The sequence below is a fragment of the Myodes glareolus genome, chromosome 2 (assembly GCF_982192425.1).
Source record: "Myodes glareolus chromosome 2, mMyoGla1.1, whole genome shotgun sequence".
NCBI lineage: Eukaryota > Metazoa > Chordata > Mammalia > Rodentia > Cricetidae > Myodes > Myodes glareolus.
Window position 1 is genome coordinate 9,834,974 of NC_142027.1, and position 23,872 is coordinate 9,858,845.

Genomic DNA, 23,872 nt, shown 5'->3' on the forward strand with positions numbered 1-23,872 from the left:
AAATATTTTATGTGAAAATAAGCCTAACTCTTAATGATAGATATGTACTACCTAAAATTCTAAAGTTGTAGCATTTGGCTGTGAAATTATGTAATCATAAAATTTCAGTCTATAACACAGCCCAACTCAATTCTTCAAATTATAAAAAGCTAAAGAACAAATGAAAGAAAACATAAGAATATATGTATATAATACTGAGATTTAGAATTTTCTTCATTAAAGTTGTGATTCTTAAGATGTTTTTGTTTTCTTGATCAATATCATCAGTAACTAGAAACACTGACATCCTGCTTCTGACTGTTTTGATCAGGACAGGCTGCGTCAGAATAGTCTCTTCACAGCTGTGCAGCCCATCTCAGCAGCTGCCTTTCTAATACATGATTAACAGGGTTTTCTCTTTCGGAATTCTTTCTTTTTTTGTAGGTTATATACCTAGATGACTGTGTTTCTTCCTTTATACAAATCCGAGGATCTGTTCCATTGTTTTGGGAACAACCAGGGTTGCAAGTATGTATATGCCTGATATCCAGTTTGTTTGTTTGTTTGTTTGTTTTCCTCTTTGAAAGCATCTATATTGTCCAAATTTTCAACATGGTTCTTCAGTTTCACTAATCAGTCTGTTGTGTGTAGTAATAGGTGAGGGCCTGAGGAACACCTCATCTTAGACATTTTCCCTTTTGGTTCTGTGGTAGTTGCTTTTATATTACTACAGTGATTCACCTTCGTTATCCCAATTTCATAAAGAAAAATTTTATTTTGGCTTATAATCTTTATTTTAGAGATTGGAAGTCACGATCGGACAGGCCTGTTGGTCTGACAACTGGTGACACAGTGTCACACTTGGTGGCCTTACCACGGGGTTATATGGAAGGAAGAGAGCACATATTTAAACAGGAGCCAAAACAGTCAGCTATATTCTGCTCAGACTTCAGGAACTACTTGGTTCCCATAGGAGTGCCAGCAGAAAAACAGCACTCCCTCTACAGGGCATCTCGCCCAGTAGTCGACAGGTGCCGTGAGCCGCGCTTCTTCACGGTTCCAGGCCATCACTAATGCCACTCTAGGAACCACATAACATAGCTGTGGCAACGCAGGAGCCTGTTAATTTGTTAAATTTCAAAGTTTTTTTAAAAGTGTTTTTATTTATTTATTTATTTAGTGTAAAATTACTTAGTTTCTTTAAGCAGAAGAATCTGGTAGCTTTGAAAACTAAAAAAAAAAAAAAAAAACCGTCTGTTCCCAGACTCTATTTACACCCGTATTCTGCCATTACTGGTTGAGTGATCTTGGACAAGTGATTGAATTCCTTTTTCTGTCTCAATCTCCTCATCTGTGAAATGAGAATGATAATACCTTCTTCCTGGTGGGACTGTTCTGAGGACTGAATGAAAACCTCTTCAAATGATGCCTGGCACGCAGGAGCACATCAGGACCAGCCATTGCTGGTTTAAGTGACATGTCTGTGACCGCACTTTGGCTTTGTAATCTGTGATGTTTTATCATCCTCAGGATAGTCCTGATAATTTTTAACTTGATTTTTAAAAATATAATTCCTTCATCTTTACAAAATGTTTTTTAAAATAAAAAGTTATAACCAGCTAGTGGTGGTGCACACCTTTAATCCCAGCACTTAGGAGGCAAATGCAGGTGGATCTCTGTGAGTTCAAGGAACGATCTTACTCTGACCCTAAGGAGAGGAGTGAGTTTTAACGTCAATGGGTAACTAGGCAGCTATCGTGAAATATGTTTTAGAGTAGATTACAGCAAAAGTCACTAATAGCAAGAAAACAGATGTCTTTAGCAATAGTTAGAAAAGGGACTGCTAGTAATACTAGAAGGTTAATAAATTAGAATTAATTGGTTCTTAGGCTGAGAACTTAGGAGATAGCAGAAAGCTTTTCACACTATCTTGAGGTAGAACTCAGATACTGTCATACTTTACAGCCTTCATTATCAGAGCTCATTAATTAAACCATTGTATTTGCCTACTGTCTCCTGGTACCTCCAGGCAGTGTATACTGGAGTCCCATGCCTCCCCTTTGGTGGCACCAGTTTTCCCTGACGGAGACAGTGTCTAACCCAGAGGTCACACATCTCTGTCTCCTAAAGGTTAACTCAGTTCACATCTGTCGTTTATCAGGGATGGCCAGGACACTACTCTCAATTTGCATGGAGAAGCTCTGGCATTGTAAATAAAACAGCCAGTTGTAAAATGAAGTGACCTAAGCTGATGGAGGCTTCCCAAGCATCCGAGAAAATAGCTCACTGTGAATGAGTGATCCTTGATCTGCTGAGAAAGCTGCTGACAGTCTGTTCTCATTCTCCTAGACTTATAACTTTATATTTCTTTATTTTTACATTCTTATTTTTAGAATCTACATTTTTATTTTCTTATTCTTGGACTCTTCAGTAAGTAAAGCTATGAACTCTAAGGGCTTAAAAATATATGCAAATTTTAGCGTTTGAAAAAAAGTACTTGCCTTTGATTTGACAAATTACTTGCACAATTTATGGTATCAATCAAATGCTTATCACAAAGTTCTTACTGTCTCCCAGCTTCTTCTGCCAGGAGTCAACTTGTTTACCTTGATAAAGATGCCCTTTATTTCAAAAGTCGGGGTGTTGGGACACAGCTAGGAGGTTAAGAGTACTGGCTGTTCTTGTGGAGGACCCCAGTCCAGTGCTCAGCATCTACATGGTAGTTCTCTCTGTACCTCCAGTTTCCAGGGTGTGATGCTCTCTTCTGACCTCATGCACATGCTACACACTGAATGATTGAAAGCATCACTCCAGCCCCTGGCAGTCATCATTGGGGCGCCAATGGAGCAAAAAGCTCTATCTCAAGCCCCCTTTCTCTGGGAGTTGCCTTGGCCTGTCTTCACCTCCAGGAAACCCTGCCAAGCACTGACCCCTCCCCAGGGAGGGTCAGGACCACTTCCAGGGGCTATTTAGGCTCTCCCTCTCTGTCTTCCCTCTGCCATGCTCAGGACCACCAGGGAGCGGGAGCGCTGCATTCATTAAACATGAGCATCTTTGACTTGGTCTAATCTGGTCTAATTGGAGTTATTTTGCATCAGCAGAGAGACTCTTCTTAAGATTTTTCCTAACACACACACACACACACACACGCCGTTACTTACATATACACATAAAACATGTTTTTGAAAAATAGAATGGTAAAAAAATCAAGCTTTGTTTTGTTTGTTTGTTTGTCTCTCTTAAGCAGGCTTTGAGTTTCTTAAGCAGAGTTACTTCTGTTATCTGGGTGGCCAAGGCAGAACTTGAGCTCAGGATTTTTTGTTAGACTCTGTAGTAACTTGATTTACAGGCGTGCACTGCTATTCTTGGCCAAAAGCTAAGATTTGTTTTAAAGCAGCAGAGAAGGTGGTTATTTGAACATTATTAAAGCTGGGGAAGTGGCCCAGCAGTTGAAAGCATATGCAGCACTCTTCTGAGAGCCAGAGTTCAACCTCCAGCACCCACACCTGATGGCTCGCAGCCATCTGTAGCTCCAGCTCCAGGAAGTCAGACACCTCTGGCCTCTGTGAGCACCCATGCTCATGTTAGCATAACCACACAGAGGCACATATGCATAATTAAAAATAAAATGAGTATTCTTAAAACCTCTTCATTGTATCAGAACAATAGAAATGTTACAGAGGAGTGAATGCTTGTACTGTAATTTACATGATACCTAGCAAAATTAGAAGTTTAAGAAATAATAAAACCAGATTATAATCTGTATTAATTTTACAAAAAAATCCCACTACAATTTCATATTAGGAAAAGAACCAGTTCTATTCTAAATTTTCTAGGCCTTAGTTCTGAACTATTAAACAGTTTGATGAGTTAAAACTTTAAGAATAAAAGTAATGATACATTGGATCAGCAAGATGGCTCAGCAAACAGTGGTGCTTGCTGCACAGAGTCCAATTCCTGCAACCACATAAGATAGAAAGAGGAAACAGAGCTGCCCTCTGACCTCCACACATGCACTGTGGCCCTACACACATACACATCACACACACATACACATTATAATGGTAAAAATTTATTTTAGGAGCTCAAAAAATCTCAGACACATTTCACTAGTGTATAAAATCTTTACTCCTTCAGAAAATATTACTTATTGCAGAAACACACCACTTATCCAGTGATTAATAATCACTCAAGATTGATTAAGTAAAGCATCTTTGTTACTTTTTGTGATTGTTATTTTGGTTTTATTGTTTATTATCATTATTTTTTTGTTTCTGTTTTTTGAGATAAGTTTTTTTCTACATGTAGCCGTAGCTGTCCTGGAACTCACTATGTAGACCAGACTGGTCTCAAACTCACAGAGATCTGTCTGCCTCTGTTTCTCGAGTGCTAGGATCTGAGGTGTGCACCATATTCAGCTGTTTTGTTATTTATTTATTTTTAAACAGGGCCTTATGGTGTAGCCCTGGCCAGGGTCTTACTGTGTAGACTAGTCTAGTCTTGAATCCAATGTCATTCTTCCTGTCCCTGGGTCCTGAGTGCTGGAATTAACAAGTGTACCGCTATACCCAGCTTCCTTTTATGTCATGGAGATAAAGGAATTTTATGTGTTGACTGTTTCAGGTTATATATTTCTTCTTTCTATCTCTATTAGGCCTTATAAGTTATAAAACTTGGAGAAACCTTTTTTGCTAATATGATAGATTTAGATGGTTCACACAACAAACAATAGCCAAGCTCTGATATTACTTCTTAAATATAAGTTTCTTTGGTCTTTGGTTTTGTTTTTCAGCCAGTAGGGTGTTGGTGTTATAAATATGTATCACCTTGCCTGGCCACTGTTATTTTTACGTGAGTGTTTGTCTGAAACTAGTTTAGCCCTGGAATGCTAAACAATTCCCATGAGTGAGGCTCAGGCCATCCATCCACTGTCACTGGATGGATCGCTTGCATTGTGAATGCTGATGTTTCTTTGTGTTGATAGTGGTTTGGGTAATGATTAAATCTTTTTCATGTCTAAGGTGGGATCCCATCGTGTCCGTATGTCGAGGGGATTTGAAGCCAATGCACCTGCTTTTGACAGGTAGAATTGATGATTTTTGTGTAGTACTATAATGAGGCTCATATTGTATTTGTGGTATCTCTGAATATAGCAGAATCTTTTATTATATTTCCTTTTCTCTGTTTTTTAATTTCTTTTTTTTCAGTAGTATATTTTATCCTCATGGATACATGCATACCATACCACACTTTACATTGAAGTTTCTCTTGAACATATGTAAATATGTTGATGTTTAATTTATAGATTAGACACAGTGTGAGAGATACACAAGAACTAATCATGTTATATGTGTTTGTGAAGTTGTTAATAAATAACAACTAAAAAATAGAGAATTACAACAGTGTACTGTACTAAAATGAATGCATGAATGTAGCATCTCTCTGGAGAGAGTAAGTACAGGTGGTAGCGTTTTTAGAGCCTGACTGAGCTCAGGTAATGGAAGCTATGGGCAGCAAAGCCACAGCTAAAGGGAGGCTCAAGCTAGTCAGGCAGCCCTTCTGAGTACTCCTCAAGTATATGAGAAGGTCTGAGTCCTACATGACTGTTGTCAGCTTCGCAATAGAAAGTAAGTGGAGGCTGGCCTGCTCCAGGGTCAGCCAGGGTGAGAGTCTTGGCATCCATAAGTCAGAGGGGAAACTGCACTTACTGAATTTTATAAATTCAGGCGTTTGAGACATGTAGAATGGATTTGTATCCAATTTAGAAAATTTTATGAGTTTCTTGTTTACTGGGGGAAAGGCTATAATTTTAATATGCTATTTCTTGTCTTTTATCAATAGGCATTTTCGAACACTTAAGGATTTATATGGTAAACAAATAGTAGTAAATTTGCTTGGATCTAAGGAAGGTGAACATATGCTAAGTAAGGCTTTCCAGGTTAGTGTGCCTGCTTTATATTCTGTTCTGGCCCATGGTCACCTAGATGGGAAACAGAAAACAAAGTAATCAGACTTCCCTAGGAAGAAAAGCACTTCCTAGACTAAAGTTGGGTATGTGGTGATGCCTTCAACTCTCTGAGGCTATTAGAAAAATAGCATAAGCAAAATAATCCATAATGGATCAGTGTAAACTGTTTAAAAGTATGTTAGACAAGCTAGAAACCATTTTCTAAGGTTTAAATTAAGAAGTCTCATTAAGTGGAAAAATAACCTAATTAGCTATTTTTTTAAGATTGCAAGAAAATTATTGTTAAACATTATGCTTTTAAGAGTGATATTTTAATGGTAAACTTAAATATACATATGTATTGATTGAAGGATTAAAGATGAATCTTTGATCTCTGATTAGACTTCGTGTTACAAAGTAAGGTGCTTTATTTTAGATTCTGTAGTAGGTAAAAGTACTTACTAAATTTGTATCATAACAATAAAATATGGTGATTGGAAAGTATTACATTTTCCAATCCAAATTAAAGTATTAGTTAGGTTCCCTGAATTAATTTTGCCACTCAATCTCTCAGGTATAGTATGTGGGGGTCTTAGACAACAAATGCCATTAGGTATCAAAATACAATTCTCCCTTTTGCTGCCAGTGTTAGTGAAGGTTTTGGGGGCTTAGTAAAATTTCAGATAACTTCGTTGCACTTGGAATGTGAGTGTGCGTCTGCGATAGCAATGGTCTCCAGCTCCTGCATGAGCCTGTGCTCTTTCCTTTCAGAGCCATCTGAAAGCTTCTGAGCATGCTTCTGACATCCACATGGTGTCTTTTGATTACCATCAGATGGTTAAAGGAGGAAAGGCAGAGAAACTGCACAGTGTTCTCAAACCTCAAGTCCAGAAGTTTCTAGATTATGGATTTTTTTATTTCGATGGCAATGAAGTTCAAAGGTTTGGCTGTTCTATCTCTCTTCTCCGTAAATTGGAACTTTGCTATAACTTTAATCATTCTTAACATTAAACTTTGAAATTTTCTTTTTTATATTGATGTTTAGAATCTTAAGTATTTTAATGCTTTATGTTAAGCTTGTTTTTCTCTATTTTTCAAAAAAATAATAAGAAAGTTTCATTATCTAGAACATACTGTGGGACAGTAGTGCATCGGTCTTTGTGTCAGTTACAGTCTAGGGATAGGATCTGTGATGGTGCCCTTTGCAGTTGAGGAAAAGGAGACGTGGGCTTGCTCCAGGTCTCAGAACTTGAAGCATTAGAGCTGCTTTCACCTGGTTTCCATACTTCATGCTGCCAGTAAAGCTGGTTTCAACAGTTCTTCACCCTAGTGAAAACTACTACATGCAAAGACAGGGAAACCTTTGTCATTGCCTGCATTAGTGTGACTTAAATCCTTAGTTTTTTCATATGGAATAAGGAAAAAGTACATTGAAGGGTTTTGCTTCAGGTTATGGATTGAAGTAGACATATAAGCAAAGCTTAAAGTTATTGACTTTCCAGATTGTAGTTTTTATGTCACAGTGGCTTTATGGGGCAGTCAAGAGAAAGCTTGTTGTTGCTGTTTTAAGTAATCATTCCCAAAATTCCAAAATTTTGTGGAAAGAACTATAGGATTATAAACCTGAATGTATATTTAGCTTCTAACTACAGACCTAATTAAAAATAAGCCTGTGGTAGTTAGGTAATGAAAATGTGTGACAAAACATTAGCAGATATAGGGTTTAGGTGTGTGTACGTGCTATCAGTTTAATATTTTCATTATTATTTTGTTTCTGAATATGATGATGATAGAAAGTTGGAATTAGAAAGATACTTGATTTTCATCATCTCTGTTGCTGTCTGTTCATTTATGCTTTGTTCATGTTACAGACAAGTCATGTAACTTTATTGAAATTGTTACAGGTGCCAGAGTGGTACAGTTCGTACAAACTGCTTGGATTGTCTTGATAGAACAAACAGTGTGCAGGCATTTCTTGGCTTAGAGGTAAAAAACATAATGCTTATGCCATATGCATCCTGAGTGCTCTTGTAAACTTCCGTTTCTCAGTCGTCTAGAGTAACGAAGCTAGGCCTTACTAGAGACTTGTACTTCTTGCCCTTCCCCTCAAACCTTGTGACTTCACAGTTCCCTTCGTCTCTCTCCATGTCCTCATAGCTGCCACCTTTTCCTGTGCCTCACGCTCCTTGTAAACACCTGCGTGTGCATTGGAGGAACCATTGGTTTTTTTTTCTTTCTCTTGAAACAGTATGCATGAATTTAAACTTTCTGTTGATGTTTTCAAGGTTTTATTTTAGAATGTTGAGAATCTGTTTATACATCTATGTTCCTATTGGGTTATATTTTTGATAGCTTGCAGCTCAATCCAGGTGGGCATTATCAAGTCAGAAGCTTCAGATTTTAATTAATTAATTAGAAGTTCATTAAAAATGCCATATCTAGTCAAAGTGAAAAATGGCCAGGGTTTCCTTTAAGTCCTTTAAAAGCTTATTTATTTACTCGTTTTATTTTACTGTTATTCACCAAGCTCAGTTTAGAACAGGCGCAGTCTCAGCTACTTAGTAAACTGGAACAGCAGTCAAGCTCTCCTGGGTCTCCCCTGCCCACTAAGTCAGGGTCACAAAGAGGTCATGAATTCTCTTTGCATTAGGTTGGACTTAGTTTCCAAGCACTCTAACTCTCTGGTTAATGATCTTAAATTTGGCCTGTGCATTAGTTAATTAATTACAGAAGCTCAACTTCTGTCTCAAGTGAAAGTCCAGTTGTAGAAAGTTCTCTGGGGCACAGATATTTTATATAAGTAAATAAATTTTACTGTTTTGACTTTTTTTTGAAACCTATCATTGACATTTATCTTATTATTTTTTTTTAAATATGACACATGAGATGTGAAAGAAGGCAGGTCGTATTTAGATGAGGTCACGTGGCTTAGGTCTGATCAAAGCCTTGGTTTTCATTGACTGGATCTACCCAAGCATAGTGAAGGTTTTAGACCTAATTACCAAGTGTCATTTTCAGTCTGTTTTAGCTGACTCTCACTGTTGGAAATGTGACGTGAGAGTGTGCCCCACTATCACATTTGGTTAACTGCTTACAAAATTTATTGCTAACTTAGACAAGCTGATAATGCAGTGAAGTTTTGTTTTTCTCACCTCTTCAAAGACTGAAAGTTTTAACCTATAAAGGAGACCCTGGGGGCTATTTTATGTCCCGTGTGAACACAGAATAACTCTAGCATAAGCCTGAGTAATTAAATGAGCTACTGAGGGGCTTTTATATATTTCCAAGTCTTTTGTAATTAGAGATAATTGCTACACCTAATAGATATGAAGGAAGCAAATAGGAAGGAGTTCAATAGACGTACAGGCATCAGTAAGAGGAACAGACATTGCTTCCCGGCTGCTGAAGTCCATGCTAGAGGCTGTAGAGTAAAGTAGCTTGTGGAATGCTTTTATTGCCTTCTAGGGTGGAGGGTTTGTTGCCCAAAGGCCCTTGAAATTGTGCCCTTGGCTCCCTACAGTTGTTTTAGACATGCCATCAGCATTGACTCCACACAGGAAAGCTGCCATGGCTTTTTCACTGCCTCTCTTCTCTTACTCACCTACCCTTAATTCCCTGAGTTTCCAGAATGAAGTCCAAAATATAGAGGTAGAGGTAGGACATAGTTCCCTGCTCTCCTGCATACTGGGGATTAGCTTGATTTTCAATGAGGGAGGCAAATTGATCTGACTGCAGGGATGGCTACAAGATTAATTGAGGGATATTACTTCTCGGACTTACAAATTCACATTCTCTTTTGAATCTACTGAAATGACATTTTACCTTAAAACTACAAGTTTTACCTGAACAATTGAAGTGGTGGTAAACATAGCCCAATAAGGTGTTAATATTTTCAAAGTCCTATATTTATAAATTTTAATTCTAATAATTGTAAAAAGTCACATTACAGTAAATATACATTTAAATAGAAATAATATAATTATATGCAAATATATTTATTCATTTACCTTTAATGTGCTCATTTGTCCTTTCAGATGCTAACTAAACAGCTGGATGCTCTAGGCTTGGCTGAAAAGCCTCAGCTGGTGACTCGCTTCCAAGAGGTTTTCCGGTCCATGTGGTCTGTGAATGGTGATTCCATCAGTAAGATCTACGCAGGCACTGGAGCTCTTGAAGGGAAGGCCAAGGTAGAGCCATAGCTGTCATAGCATTAATTTCACCTCTCTCCACTCTAGAAAGTTTTGAAATGAAATTTTAAATGATGGGTTTTTAAGTTAACAGGCATATTTTATTTAGGATTGCCTCCTTATGCTTCTGTGTCCCCCTCTGATACACCCTCCCTCAGTTGTAGACTCTGATGTTGGCTAAATGCAACATAGGGAATTCTTTAGCTTCAGGCTTACGTGTACTTTTAGAGATAAAAGATAGATGTATGTGTGTGTGTATAATTTTATATGACTTAATATTGTGCATCTCTCTTACTTTTTACATTGTTTATATTGATTCTAAAAAATCCATAGTCCTGATAAAATATCCTGTCTCATCAGTCTTTGTGTCCCCTGCACTTGACACAGTGCTTCTATTGAGAGGTATGTCACAAATAGTGGATGGACATGCAGTCTGTCACCGATTTATGCAAGCAGAGTAATGAACCAGGTATACACGGGCTCAATCGCTAATTTTGTACTTTCTGCTTGTGTGTTTTAAAAGGGAGCTATCATTGCAGTAAAGGTAGGGATATGAACTTATTTATGATGCTGTTTCACCAGCACTTGTAGCTGCTTGTGTTAGCTTCAGGGTTCTTTCCTGCCTGGTACTTGGCCCTTGTTGTAGGATTTGGGGCTATATTTGGAATACGTTTTGTGATTCCATGTACTTAAATATTGTTTAACTCTTTAAGGGACCCTGGCCTTAATTTAATTTATTCAAAATCTCTACAATTCCTCAAATTATATCTGGATAAAAATGAGAACATTTACCTAGGCATGGTGTTTCATACCTATAATCCCAGAATTAGAAAGGTTGAGAGAGGAGGATTGTAGCAAGTTCAAGGCCAACCTAGGGTATATATTGAGTAGCAGGCCTGACAAAACCCAGTTTAAAACAAAATAAAACAAACCACCAAAACAGTCAACAAAAAGAGAAAATGTTAGCCGTGTCAATGGTCTCATGAGCATCAGCATAGCAGCTGAGTTCCATGAAGACTGTTCATCGTCTCAAATCTTTATGTTCAGTCTGCCTCTGCTGCAAGACTTCACCTTCATCCCTTAGCAATGTTACAGACCCTCGCCCCTAAACACTGCTTTCTTTTGAAAACCTGAAATTGCTTGATTTTTCTTTTATTCCTTTTAAATAGCATAATTCTTGTTATTAAAACCCGATTCTCCAACTGTCGCTTTAAAATATTTTTATGTGCTTCTGCCTTGTTTCTGCTGTGACTAGGACGGTACATGTGCAGAAGTTGCACGTATTTTCAGTATTCTTATCTTTAACATAATATATAGATACAAAATCTTTATATATTAATGTTAAATATACTAGTCTGAATTGAGCTAAAATCTAACACCTGAACTGCTCTTTCTTTTCCTTTCTCTTGGCTCCTTTTGATTAATTGCCGATAATGTGAATGGTGAGTGTTCTTTCTTCGATAGCATCGTTTTATATATTACATGACAATAATAATTTAATGCCATATTACATTTAGGGGCACATTAGAAATTGTTTCCTTATTTTGAAAAGCAGCCTGTAATTACTGTTATTTTTTGAAGGGATGAAAGAAAATAGTACATTACAAACCAAAATTATTTTTGGCAGTCAAAAGTTTATAGGATCAAAATAAATATTATCTGATAATATGCCTAAGTGAAATACCTGTTTATTAAAAGTTGTGATCAGCCCTCTCAGTATTAGAATAGGTATTTATTTTTTAGACTTATTTGTATAGGCAACAAAATGTCTTTAATATGTGAACTAAACTTTATGTATTTATATTTATGAAATGTAAAAAATTATTTTTTAGCTAGACCTTTGATTTTAGATTCAGTTTTGTTTTTAACTAGCATTGAATTATTGGGGAGCAATTTCACTTTTATGCATCAAAGCACTTAGAAGGTTTTCTTGGAGTTGTGAGTTCAGTATATCTTTTTTTTTCCCTCCTGCCTTTTCTCATCCAGCCCATCGTAACATTTAAAAGTTACGATGTAGAAAGGAATCGTCTTAATTCAAATAAATATGTGATGACGTATTTACTGCTCAATATATTACTAGATGGGCTGCAGTGGTTAGTTTATTATTTTCTTTGTGCAAACTATGAGGGAGCAGTTACATTTTAAAGCCTTTAATGTAGTTATAGATTTAAAAGATAATGATTTGGACCTTTTTAATACTAGAATTTTATGGAATCAATTTAAAATTGCAAAAAACACATTGGGTAAAATCAGCAGTACCTTGAGCAAGGGTCCATGCTCCTGTCTCCCACACAGGCTGGAAAGTTAAAAGATGGTGCGCGCTCTGTCACCAGAACCATTCAGAATAACTTCTTCGACAGCTCCAAGCAAGAAGCTATTGATGTCTTGCTCCTCGGAAATACTCTGAACAGTGACTTAGCTGACAAAGCCCGAGCCCTTCTAACCACTGGAAGTTTGCGTGGTATGCACACTTAATACTTTACTTACTTCATTTAGTTACAGTCCTAAAATGTCCAAAAAGTAAATCTAAACTTACTGGCATGAGAAGTTTAATTGAAATCATTTTGGAAAGAATTTCTGTACAAGTGGTTTTTTGAAATAGCATTCTCTAGTTAAGGTTTTCTCTTGTCACGTGTTAATACTATCAGTGATACTTAGCCACAAACTGGCTGGATTTTTGTTTTGTTTTGTTTTCTTCTGAACATTGTGTGTACTTTCTTTTGCAGATTATAACTGGGGCTTTTGTGCTATATGTGCTGCTAACGATACAAGGCAGGTTTCTATAGACTAAAAGCTAGCACTTAGAGGATTCAGTAATCCAATTACATAGGCAGGGCTTTATTGAGACAACCTTTTATCTGTATTGGCTAATTTTTCATGAATACCACAAATATTTCTATAACCACATCCTAACTTTGGTTGTTATTGTCTGAATCAGCTTAAGTCATAGTAACAGTTTAAAGTAATAGCCACTAACTGCTATTTTCTGTTTTAATATTTGACATAAATATATAGCTTTCAAAGTAGCTTTTTTCCCCATGGTAGCTTTTCCCCTTTTATTGTATATTTTTTTTACTGATGTCAAAAAATGTGAACTTTTCATGTTAATGAGTACCTAAAGCAATATTATGAGGAAGTTCAACATTCTTTGTACAATACATATCATAGGTTAGACCACCTGCCCCTTGCCAACTTTATTGAGGAATAGTTGACAAGTTGAATTAGAGTCCTTGTTCCATTCTTTTTAGCCCCAAACCTTCCAACACACAGTCTCCACATGGGAAATTTCCTATAGTTTACAGGAAATTTCCGGTAATGTCCTCTTGAAACTGCCCCTATGGGTGATCACGGACTGCCCCCATGGGTGATCACGGACTGTCAGAGTTCATTATAAGCAGCTTCTCGGGAACGGATGAGCAGGCATGGGGGCTGGGACCTACTCAAAATTAAAAGTCTGATGCTTACTACATCTTTGAACTTCAGACTTGACTTCTTCCTGGCTTCCAAAAGTCGAGACTGGCAGCCTGTGTTTGGTCACCTCTTTCCACGGTGCCTGCTCTGATGCGGAGGCATTAATAAGCAACAGTTGAAAGGAAGTGTGTGAAGGAAGAGACGGAGCAAAGAACCTCAGTAACTCCCCAGGCTAAGCCTCAGGTGTCTAGGTTCCTGCCCATTTCACTGTATAATGTGCCTCTCAAAAGTAGTCGGTCCACTGCCATGCTCTCTGTGAGACTGAGAACTTGTTCCAGTGTGGTTGACACATTAGGTAATGATATGAACATGATGCTAATTTTGCATGAGCTTATGTGTGACTTTGCTGGCAACTGACATCAGGCAAATGCAGAAAACTACCCAGCAGAAGCAATATGGGTCCAGATAAATAAAACATACATAGCCATATGCACACACCTTAAACATATCCCTTCTGCAGTTCAACATGTGTTTTGAACCATACCCACCCACATCTGATATTTCAGCTTCCCATCCATTTCCTAATAACCCTTCAGCTACCATTCATAATTGTTATGCCCTTCTGATGCCCATTTCTACAAGCCAACTTCATATTTTTTAAAGATGTAGTGCCTTACATTATATAGTCATGCATTTTATAACCATTTAACATACACATACTATGCTGCTTTTAAAATTAGGTTCTTTTCTTCTTTTGTGTGTCACTTTTGATGTTTTCATGTGTGATTCCCCAACCCCAATGAGCTTTTAGAGCCACGGGACTTTGCAGAGTTTTGTAGTGTAGTTGGTGCTTTTAGAACACACTTGTCTTGTTTTAGATGAACTGATGGTACTTATTGACTGGTGAGTCCCAGAAAAAGAATATTAAAAGTTATGTATTAAGACATGCATTTCCATGTCTTAGATTTTCATACCCATAAACATACACCCCCATGCACATGTGCACACACAATCATCTGGAAGAGAAGGACCTTCACGTTGTGAAGCAGTGGACCTCACTGGGTCAGGGCAGACACATGGGTTTGTATCAGCTATTGTTATTTATTGTGTTTGGTGTTATAGCTTCAAAAAAAAAACAAATTTGAGAAATGAGTAAGGCCATCTCAGGATGTTCTTAGGTGACACGCCAGGCATTAAATGTAACTTGTTGTTTTACTAATGATTTTTTGTTTTCTTCTTGATGCATCCATAGTTTCTGAACAGACATTACAGTCAGGTACAGTATAGAAAAATCAATGTATAAATAAAAGCAATCTTTATTTTTCTAAGACTAATGTGCACATACAGATATAATTTTATCTTCATGATATTACAGGATAAATTGATGTTTTGTTTTACTCTGAGTAAAAATTTAAGTGGGCAGAAATTAAGTACTTTATTCAGGAAGAAATGTACAAGATATTTTGTCTTTCTTCATCACAGGCTTATGGCAGTGAAAGAAAATTCCGCTAGATTAAATCACTTTGTTTCCTTGAATGTTACCGTTAGATGCTGCTCTCCATAGACTGCAGGACAAGTCCTAAGCTGGACTGTTTGCATTGACTCAGATGGTGTTCGTGCTGTTTATAACCTCGGCATTCATTCTCTTGCTTTGTGCATGGCTTGTTCTCTTTAACTACAGACCTTCACTAAGATGAAATCTGAGACCTGTTCACTTAGCAAGTCAGAGCAGGTGCACTGGTAGTGCTTAAGACAGTTCCTCTTTTCCTTGCCTGTGTGTTCATAGGAATTTCATCTCTTCATTCTCTGTGGCTTATGGTCTTGTCTTTAAAGGTGAATCTGTAGCAAATGGGACAAAGCAAAAGTCTTGCCAGAAATTTAGCTGAAATAGTATCTTCTCTTCCCCTTCCTAGGGTGTTTTGCCTGGTTACCACTGTGGGTCTTCTGAGAAACTGCTGCTTGTTTGTTTTAAAGGAAAGTGGGAGGAAGCACAGGCTCTGGGTTGTATAATGAGCATCACTTCTGTAAGGGTATGGTGTTAGAGACAGACATCTGTGGCTTTAGCAGACTCATTTCTTTAAGCACATTAAGGTGCCAAAACATGTTAAGAATAAACTAGGATTATGCTTTACCTTCTTACCCTATTTATAAAGTGATTTGACCTTGTTAATTCAAGCGAGATGGCAGCCTGGCTTTATTCACATGTTGTTACTGTTTTGCTCAATTCTTTAAGCTGTACTATCACAGAATTGACATCTTGGCATTGAGTGGATTTTAAATGGGGTTTTCACAGTGACAGTGACTTTAGTTTAAAGTTCAGTGATATCCATAATAATAGAAAATGGTAGCTGTATTGACAGAAGAGGAGAAAATGACCTGCTTTTGTTATCACCCAGTCACCTCTATAAATAATCAAACCAGATAGGAAGAGGTTTAGAAATGCACACATCTTCTCTCAAGACAGTGGGGTATAACGAGTCTTTCTCTGCCCACCAGCCGGTTCCCAGATGATGACATGGAGACTTATTAAATAGGAAAGCTCAGCCTCATCTAGGCTTGTTCCACTATCTCTTATAACTTAACTCATTTATATTAGTCTGTGTTTTACCTAGTGGCTCTTGACCTTCTCTCCATACTACCCATCCTACTTCCTCCGTGCCTTTTGCTTCTGAGCACCTCCTCTTTCTCTTTCTGCCCAGAAGTCCTGCCTATACCTCCGACCTAGCTATTGGCTGTTCAGCTCTTAATTAAACCAGTCACAGCAATATATCTGCACACAGTGTACAGCTATCCCACAACAATGCAGACATGGTTACCATCCAAATAAAGCTTCAGTTCCTTCAGGGGATTCAGAGGTCAAGACTACATTCGTGATACTAACGTTTTACCTTTCCCAATCCCAGTTGCTCAGGGTACTGCTAGTTTTGGATATCATAAAATAATAGCTAACATACTTATGTGATATTATTTGATAAAATATGAAAGATTATGTGAAAATAAGCAAGGGTGGACAATGGTCCCTGAAGGCATAGTACAGTTTTAACTAAGGGAATCGGAGGAGCTTGTTGAACAGTAAAGAGCTGAAGAAGGAAGGGAAGGCCATTGCAGGCTGCGGGAAGTGCAATCTGACTGCTTTGTAATAGGAGCAAGCCTGATAAGAAAGCATGGCTGAGTGGTGAGTGAGCAGAATGGTCAAAGATGAGGACAGAAAGACCAGAGCCCCCCTGCAGGTAACTGCTAAGCACTTGAGCTCCTCTCAGCAAGGTGGGAAGCATTCGCATTCGGTAGTGATTTCATTTCAGCATCTCATTTTCTTCCCTAATGCTCATTTTCGTGAGGGAGCCACTGTTCATCAAGCCTCCTGTCAGTAATGTGAATCTTAAATGGAGATGGTTTAAGTATCTTTGTTTAGGGAGAAACAACATTTATATTTTTACCATACTCTCAATAAAATTGTCTTATAAGTCAGTTGCTGTATTCCTAAAAAATATGGCTTTTAGGCTTTATGTATTATAAACCTGCATACCATTGAGCCAGAACTGTTTCTCCTGCATGCTTTATGTTACAAAAGTCATTCTGTAGTAGTTTTTATGTTCAGTATTTATTCATTGGTTCAGTGTGGTTAATGCCTCCGGCTGGGCTTGGCATTCAAAGCTGATTTCTTCCTTGTGCCTGCGCATGCCCTTTATTTGTGCTTGTGACAATAATTGTATTTTCCAGATATCATCTATTAATGAATAACACCCTTGCAATTGGTTTACTGCAGCTAACATTCTCTTGCATCTTATTTTTGATTAGCATCTTCCAAAGTCTTAAAGAACATGTGTGAGAACTTCTACAAATACTCAAAACCCAAGAAGATTCGAGTGTGTGTTGGGACCTGGAACGTGAATGGTGGGAAGCAGTTCCGCAGCATAGCATTTAAGAACCAGACACTCACAGACTGGCTTCTTGATGCTCCCAAGTTAGCTGGCATCCAGGAGTTTCAAGGTTGGATTTTTATATCAGGTTTAATAAAGTCCTGACTGCAGTGTGAAACTTCACTAAATTTAGCAAAGAAACTTGGGCTTCTTTTGTTAGTTTGAAAGCCAGCATCTCTTAGGTTAAATCTTGGAAGTTTTACCTGAGCTGTTATTTCTAGACATTTCCTACTTAGTAAATAAGCAGTGGTGGCGTTGGGCTTGGGGCTTCCATCTGTGATCTAGTGTTCTGAGACAGAGACAGAGGGTTGCCCGAAGCTCCAGGCAAGCCTGGGCTACACAGTAAAATTTTGACTCGTAAAACAAAACAAAAATAAAAGTAATAGAAAATTGGAATTTTTTTTTTTTTTGGCCAGTTTCTCAGAAAACCAGGATTCCTGCATAAATAGACGCCTTTGAGTGCAGCACACACACAAGAGAGACTACTTCTGTTTCTGTTTGAACAGACCAGAACCAGGGTTGTTTTGTAGTTGATAGTTTGTATTTTATTTTTAAAGTCCAGAATGCTCCATTTTCCAGGGAGGGTCATGAGCAATTTTATAGAAATTATAATAACTTGGTTGTAGAAGGGGCCTGGAGAGGTGGTTCAGAAAGAAAGGGCGTACTGCTCTTTCAGCATGGGGATCTGCACAGAGATGGTACACATGTGCCCAAACAGGCACATAAGGAATAAATTAAAGATACTCTTTAATTCTTTAATTAAAATTCTTTAATTTAATAAGCTGTTCACAGCAGAACCTTCCAGCATTGTGATGGTCATTAGAAATGGGAACTTAAGAATCAACTCAAACTTCCTTTAAAAATAGTAAATAATTTCCAATGTGAAGGTGCTGTGTACAGGAAATTGTATGAGTTAGAAATTTTCCTTTTTAAGTAATTTTTAATCAATCATGTCTTAGCTTTTGGAATTTCCCCCAGATATTTTATTAAAATTAGGCCCTTTTCAGTTACATTACTCCAAGAAATCATAAAACCATTATAATAGTTATGTTTTTCACATATTTAATTCTCATAGCAGACCCATTACATTGAGGCTGTTATTCCAATTTCATGGAGGAAGAGCCTAAAATCCAGAAAGATCTTGCAGCCAGTGTGCCAAAGTCAGGAGCTGAACTCTGTCCTTTGGATTCCAGCATCTGTCAGTCAGGCTGCATCATATGTGTGGTCTCTGCAAGTTTCTAGCTCCCGTAAAGCTCCTGTTTCCCATCTGTAAAAAAGAGCAAGAACTCTGCTCTACCACGTGCTGTGTGATGGTGAAGATGTGGGTTTGAGTCTTGCACAGTCCCAGCCAGTTAATAGTTGCAGTCTTGAGTCACTGTTAGAGTGATTCCTTTAACTGCAGGATTGATTCACTCAGCCTCTGAGAAGTGGCCGTTCCAGTTTTCATTGCTGCATATCTTGTTTTTAAGGTATTTTATTTAGTTCTTAAGGATCGTTAAAGTAATCTTAAACAGACTTAAGGTACTTTAGTAGAAAGTAAATTTAAAGTAATGTAGCTCACTGCTGAATTTTTGTTTATATTTAATATAAAGTTGGTTAAATTGAAAACACAAAAAGGGTTTTGGTTTTGGTTTGGGTCTTTGTTTGTTTGTTTTTGTTTTTTTGAGACAGGGTTTCTCTGTGTAGCCCTCGCTGTCCTGGAACTATCTCTTGTACACCAACTAGGCTGGCCTTGAACTCACAGAGATCCACCTGCCCCTGCTTCCCAAGTGCTGGGATTAAAGGCCTGTGCCACCACCCAGCTACAAAAGGATTTTTATGTCATCTGAAATTGTGTTTTATTGGGTGAGGTTGCTATTTGACCAATGCTATATTTAAAGGTATTTTCGGATGCTTAATTATAGATAAAAGAAGTAAACCAACTGATATATTTGCAATTGGCTTTGAAGAAATGGTGGAGTTGAATGCTGGGAACATTGTGAATGCAAGGTAAGCTGGCTGAAGACAGCACTGGAGGACAGGTCAGGGGTTGTCACTATAGTGCTGCTATTGAGAAAACATGTGCAGACAACCTTAAACTACAAATAGTACGAGAATCTTCTAAACTTAAACTGATACTATATTAGAAATTAAGGCTGAAAATTATACTTACTTTAAAAATAATAGGAGCAGACAAGATGGCTTTTCTCCAAATCTGATAACCTGAGTTTGATCCCTGAAACCAATATAAAAAGTAGAAGGAGCTGGGGAGCTGGGAGTAGCACACACCTTTAATCCCAGTACTTGGAGGCAGAGGCAGGCAGATCTCTGTGAGTTCAAGGCCAGCCTGGTCTACAGAGCCAGTTCTAGGACAGGCTCCAAAGCTACTGGGAAACCCTGTCTTGAACTGCTCTGTCCCCCTCAAAAAAAAAAAAAAAGTAAAAAGAGAGACGAGATCTACAAAGAGACCTGTGATCTCCACATGTGTACTGTAGTGTGCATGCCTTTGTACATACACATACACACAAAGAAATAACTTTTAAAATGAATACAGTAATAATAGAGATTCTATTATAGTTAAAATAAATGTCTTTTCTTCTTCTTCTTAACATTTCTAAATCCAAAGTTTACTGGGAAGCATGGCATTGTTTTATTGATTTTTTTTTACTAGTTGCTTAATATCTGCATTAAGATAACTGGGTGAGTACCATATACTTCATGTACTTCCATATTGTACTGCACTGCTGTTCTGAGAGAATTATGTGAGGAAAAACTACATATATATAGTTGGATAAAACACTTTAATAACCTTTCTAGAAAATGTCTCCTCTGCCAGGGAAACTCAACAAGTGGTAGGTAAAGGTTACCTGGCAACTTGAAACCTTGTTGTGAACTTTAAAAAAAGATGTAGTCATTTGTATGTGTATGAGTGTTTTGCCTGCATGTATGTAAGTGTCCGTTGTGCAGACTGACTGCAAGAGGTCAGAAGAAGGCATCAGCTTCTCATAAAACTGGAGTTACAGATGGCTGTGAGCCACCGCTCCAGCACTGATGAGTGGGCTGCTTGTGTTGTCATTGTACCAACTCCTGCTGGTCTTTTACCATGGCGTGATCGTGTAACACTGCGTGTTGGTCATTTACAAAAGCTTACTGACTATATAGGTCTTCTAATTCTGATACCTTTGTTTGTGTGACTGTACTGTTGGCTGGGATCATCAATGATTATTTCAACAAAATCTTTAAATATTTAGAAACTGCAAAGATCACAGTAGCTAATACAAATATTACAAAATTCTTAGCTTTTACTTGAAAATGCAAGTTTTGAGCCAATAGATAGCCAGTTGTTTAATCACGTTCTTATACCAGTCAGCATAAAAAAATAGAAAGAGACAAGGTAAGACATCACAAGTACACCTTAGCCACATATAGACAGCTGTCTATAGACTGTCATATAGATAGCAGTCTATTTTATAGACTGGTCTGGTTGTTGTTGACAGTGGAGGACTAAGAGCGAGGGAGAGGCATGACCGTAATGCATTGTAGAAACTATATTTGTCCTGTTCTAAGAAACAAGTAATGGCAAAACTTTCATTTTTAGGAAACAAGGGAACTTTAAATACTAGCTGAGTGTTAGGGGATATTAAGGAAGTGTTACTGTTTAAATTGATGATGGTATTGTGGTTATGTGTAATTATGAGTGAAATGGTATATGTCTTAGATTTAGTCTGTAATATCCCAGGTTTACAAGAAAGAGGGAGGGAGAGAGAGATTTTAAAGCTAAATAATTGGGTATATGGTGACTTACTTTACAGTTACCTGTTTCAGGTTTTTTTTTCTTTTTTTTCTGTTTCAGGTTTTTAAACTTGTTTTCCATGATAAATTATTGAAAATAATTTTTTTTAAAAAAAATTAGCTTAGGGGACTGGAAAGATAAGTTATCAGTTAAGATCTTTTGCTGTTCTTCCAGAAAACCAGAGTTCAATTCCCAGCACCCACATAGGGTGGCTCACAACAGCCTAAACTTCTGTCTCCAGGGGTTCTGATCCTTTCTCTGTCCTCTTTGAGGGCCTACACATACATGACACACACTTACACACACACACGAGTAGTTGTTAATTAAATAAATTTAAATTCAAGAATAGAAAACTGGAGCTGGGGGAGATGTGGTGATATATGGAGAGGTGTCTGTGTTTCCGTGAGCCCAATAATACTTGAGATGGTAAAGCATTGCTGAGCCACTCACCTTATGTCATTTTCTATCTCCTTTGTTTTGTTTTATTTCTTGGTAGATTTTGTCTTTAATTTTAGCATCTGTGTGTGTGTGTGTGTGTGTGTGTGTGTGTGTGCCCACACACGCGTACGAAGGCACACATGTGCAGTGGCGTACATGCAGAGGTCAGAGGGTAACTTCAGGGTGAGTTCTCCTTCCCCAAGAGTCATGGGGATTGAAGTCAGGTTGTCAGGGTTGGCAGTGGCACCTTTTCATGATAAGCCAGCTCTCCTCATAGAGGAGTTGCACAGTAGATTTTGAAATGCTATATTATTTTGGTTAAGCTTCAGATTTTTCTTTTTAATGGAAGCAAAACATGCATAATATTTTCTTCTTTTTAAGAAATCAGATGTATAAAAGTGTGGCATCTTCCTAAAGATTTCCTCTTTAATACTTTGGTAGCACAACAAACCAGAAGCTATGGGCAGTGGAGCTTCAGAAGACCATCTCCAGAGACAACAAGTATGTCCTGCTGGCTTCGGAGCAACTGGTGGGTGTCTGCCTGTTTGTTTTTATCAGACCTCAGCATGCTCCTTTTATCAGGTTAGTAACAGACGCTCTGCTGTGGTTCTTCTTACTGAATGGCAAGGACAACCCTAGAGTGTGTGGTGCCATCTCTTGGATTGTAACTATGTTTTAAAGGGACGTTGCGGTGGATACAGTGAAGACGGGGATGGGAGGCGCAACTGGAAATAAGGGAGCAGTTGCGATCAGAATGCTCTTCCACACCACCAGCCTGTGCTTCGTCTGTAGCCACTTTGCTGCAGGGCAGTCTCAAGTCAAAGAGAGAAATGAAGATTTTGTAGAAATAGCACGGAAATTGAGTTTTCCCATGGTAAGCTTCTGCTGTTTATTCTTTAAGATAAACCTTTGGATTCTATTTTAAATTACCCTACATTTTATGTCACCAGTTCTGAAGATTTAAAGCAGTTCTCAGAAACATCAGCAGTGCCCTTGTACTTGTCTTATTACTATTGGCTCAAGAAACAGTGGTGATAGTGGCTGGCACATCTGAAGCAAAGAAATAATGTGAAACACATTAAAATGTTGTTTTGAACTTCAAGTGCCATCTCGTGTTTCCAGGGAAGGATGCTATTTTCCCATGACTATGTATTTTGGTGTGGTGATTTCAACTATCGAATTGATCTTCCTAATGAAGAAGTTAAAGAGCTCATAAGACAGCAAAATTGGGATTCGCTTATAGCTGGGGATCAACTCATCAATCAGAAAAATGCGGGGCAGGTAAGAACATACTGGGAAGATAGTTGTGTTACAAAGGGAACTTATGGAAGGCTCGAGAGATGGCTCAGCAGCTATGTGAACTTCTGCCCTTGCAGAAGACCCAGGTTCAGTATCTAGTGCCCACACACTGAGCAGCTCACAATCACCTGTAATTGTCCAATGTTCTCTTCTGGCCTTTGTAGGCAGGCAGCTGCCCATTACATGGTGTACATGTAGAAAAGTAGGCATAAACAGAGGCTCAGAAATAAAAAGAAATATAAGATTTTCTTCTTAAATAAAAGGAAAGAAAGTAAAAGGATTGGGGGGCCAGAGAGATGGGTGGTTGGGGGTTTAAATCACTTTCCATGTAATCCTGAAGATCCAAATTTGCTCTCCAGAACCTACACGAAAAGCCCCAGGTGAAAGCCCTGGAGCAGTGGCCTGCACCTGTAACCGCAGGTAGCTAGGAGGTAGGTACAGGAGAATCAGCCAGTTGCAGAAGCTTGTGGAACAGCCAGCCTGGGGTATGCTACCCTGGAGACCAAGATAAGTCCTGCCTCAGTGAGTGAAGGGGGAGAACCAACTCCCAAAAGTTGTCCTCTGACCTCCACATGTGCCCTGTGGCACATACATGCCCTGCTCACACATAAAATTACAAGCATGCAATAAATAAAAATTGTAAAAGACTATGAATTTTGACAAACATATTTCTTACTCCGTTTCTGTGTTTATTGGGAACTGTTTATATGTACCTGTGGCTAAACACAAAGAATTATTTTTTTTCTTGAAAGAATAAAATATTAGAAATAAGAAAAGAAGGGGAAGAGAAAATCTTTAAAAAGTATATAATTATTCCTAGGAAGAAAAATACATCCATGTGTTTATAAGATGTGCTTTCAAACAGAAGGCTTAAAATTCTAGGGGATGATAATAATGTGGAATCGCAAGTTCAGTAGAC

The 23,872-nt window shown here is 38.0% G+C and overlaps 1 protein-coding gene across 17 annotated transcripts in view; it reads left to right on the forward strand.

The window, feature by feature from the left end:
• Positions 1 to 23,872, forward strand: part of Synj1 (synaptojanin 1) — an 84,074-nt gene that overhangs the window by 26,259 nt on the left and 33,943 nt on the right. For 5 of the 17 annotated variants that reach the window (XM_085685760.2, XM_085685752.2, XM_085685759.2 and 2 more), the window contains exons 6-18: positions 424 to 507; positions 5,001 to 5,062; positions 5,821 to 5,917; positions 6,698 to 6,867; positions 7,831 to 7,912; positions 9,961 to 10,113; positions 12,418 to 12,574; positions 14,777 to 14,800; positions 17,323 to 17,514; positions 19,349 to 19,433; positions 22,096 to 22,236; positions 22,336 to 22,528; positions 22,777 to 22,935. In XM_085685760.2, coding sequence (XP_085541886.1) covers positions 424 to 507; positions 5,001 to 5,062; positions 5,821 to 5,917; positions 6,698 to 6,867; positions 7,831 to 7,912; positions 9,961 to 10,113; positions 12,418 to 12,574; positions 14,777 to 14,800; positions 17,323 to 17,514; positions 19,349 to 19,433; positions 22,096 to 22,236; positions 22,336 to 22,528; positions 22,777 to 22,935 — 1,599 coding nt within the window. Of the gene's footprint in view, positions 1 to 423; positions 508 to 5,000; positions 5,063 to 5,820; positions 5,918 to 6,697; positions 6,868 to 7,830; positions 7,913 to 9,960; positions 10,114 to 12,408; positions 12,575 to 14,776; positions 14,801 to 17,322; positions 17,515 to 19,348; positions 19,434 to 22,095; positions 22,237 to 22,335; positions 22,529 to 22,776; positions 22,936 to 23,872 lie in introns of all 17 variants that reach the window. The other 12 variants (XM_085685751.2, XM_085685753.2, XM_085685756.2 and 9 more) reach the window with 3 other exon arrangements.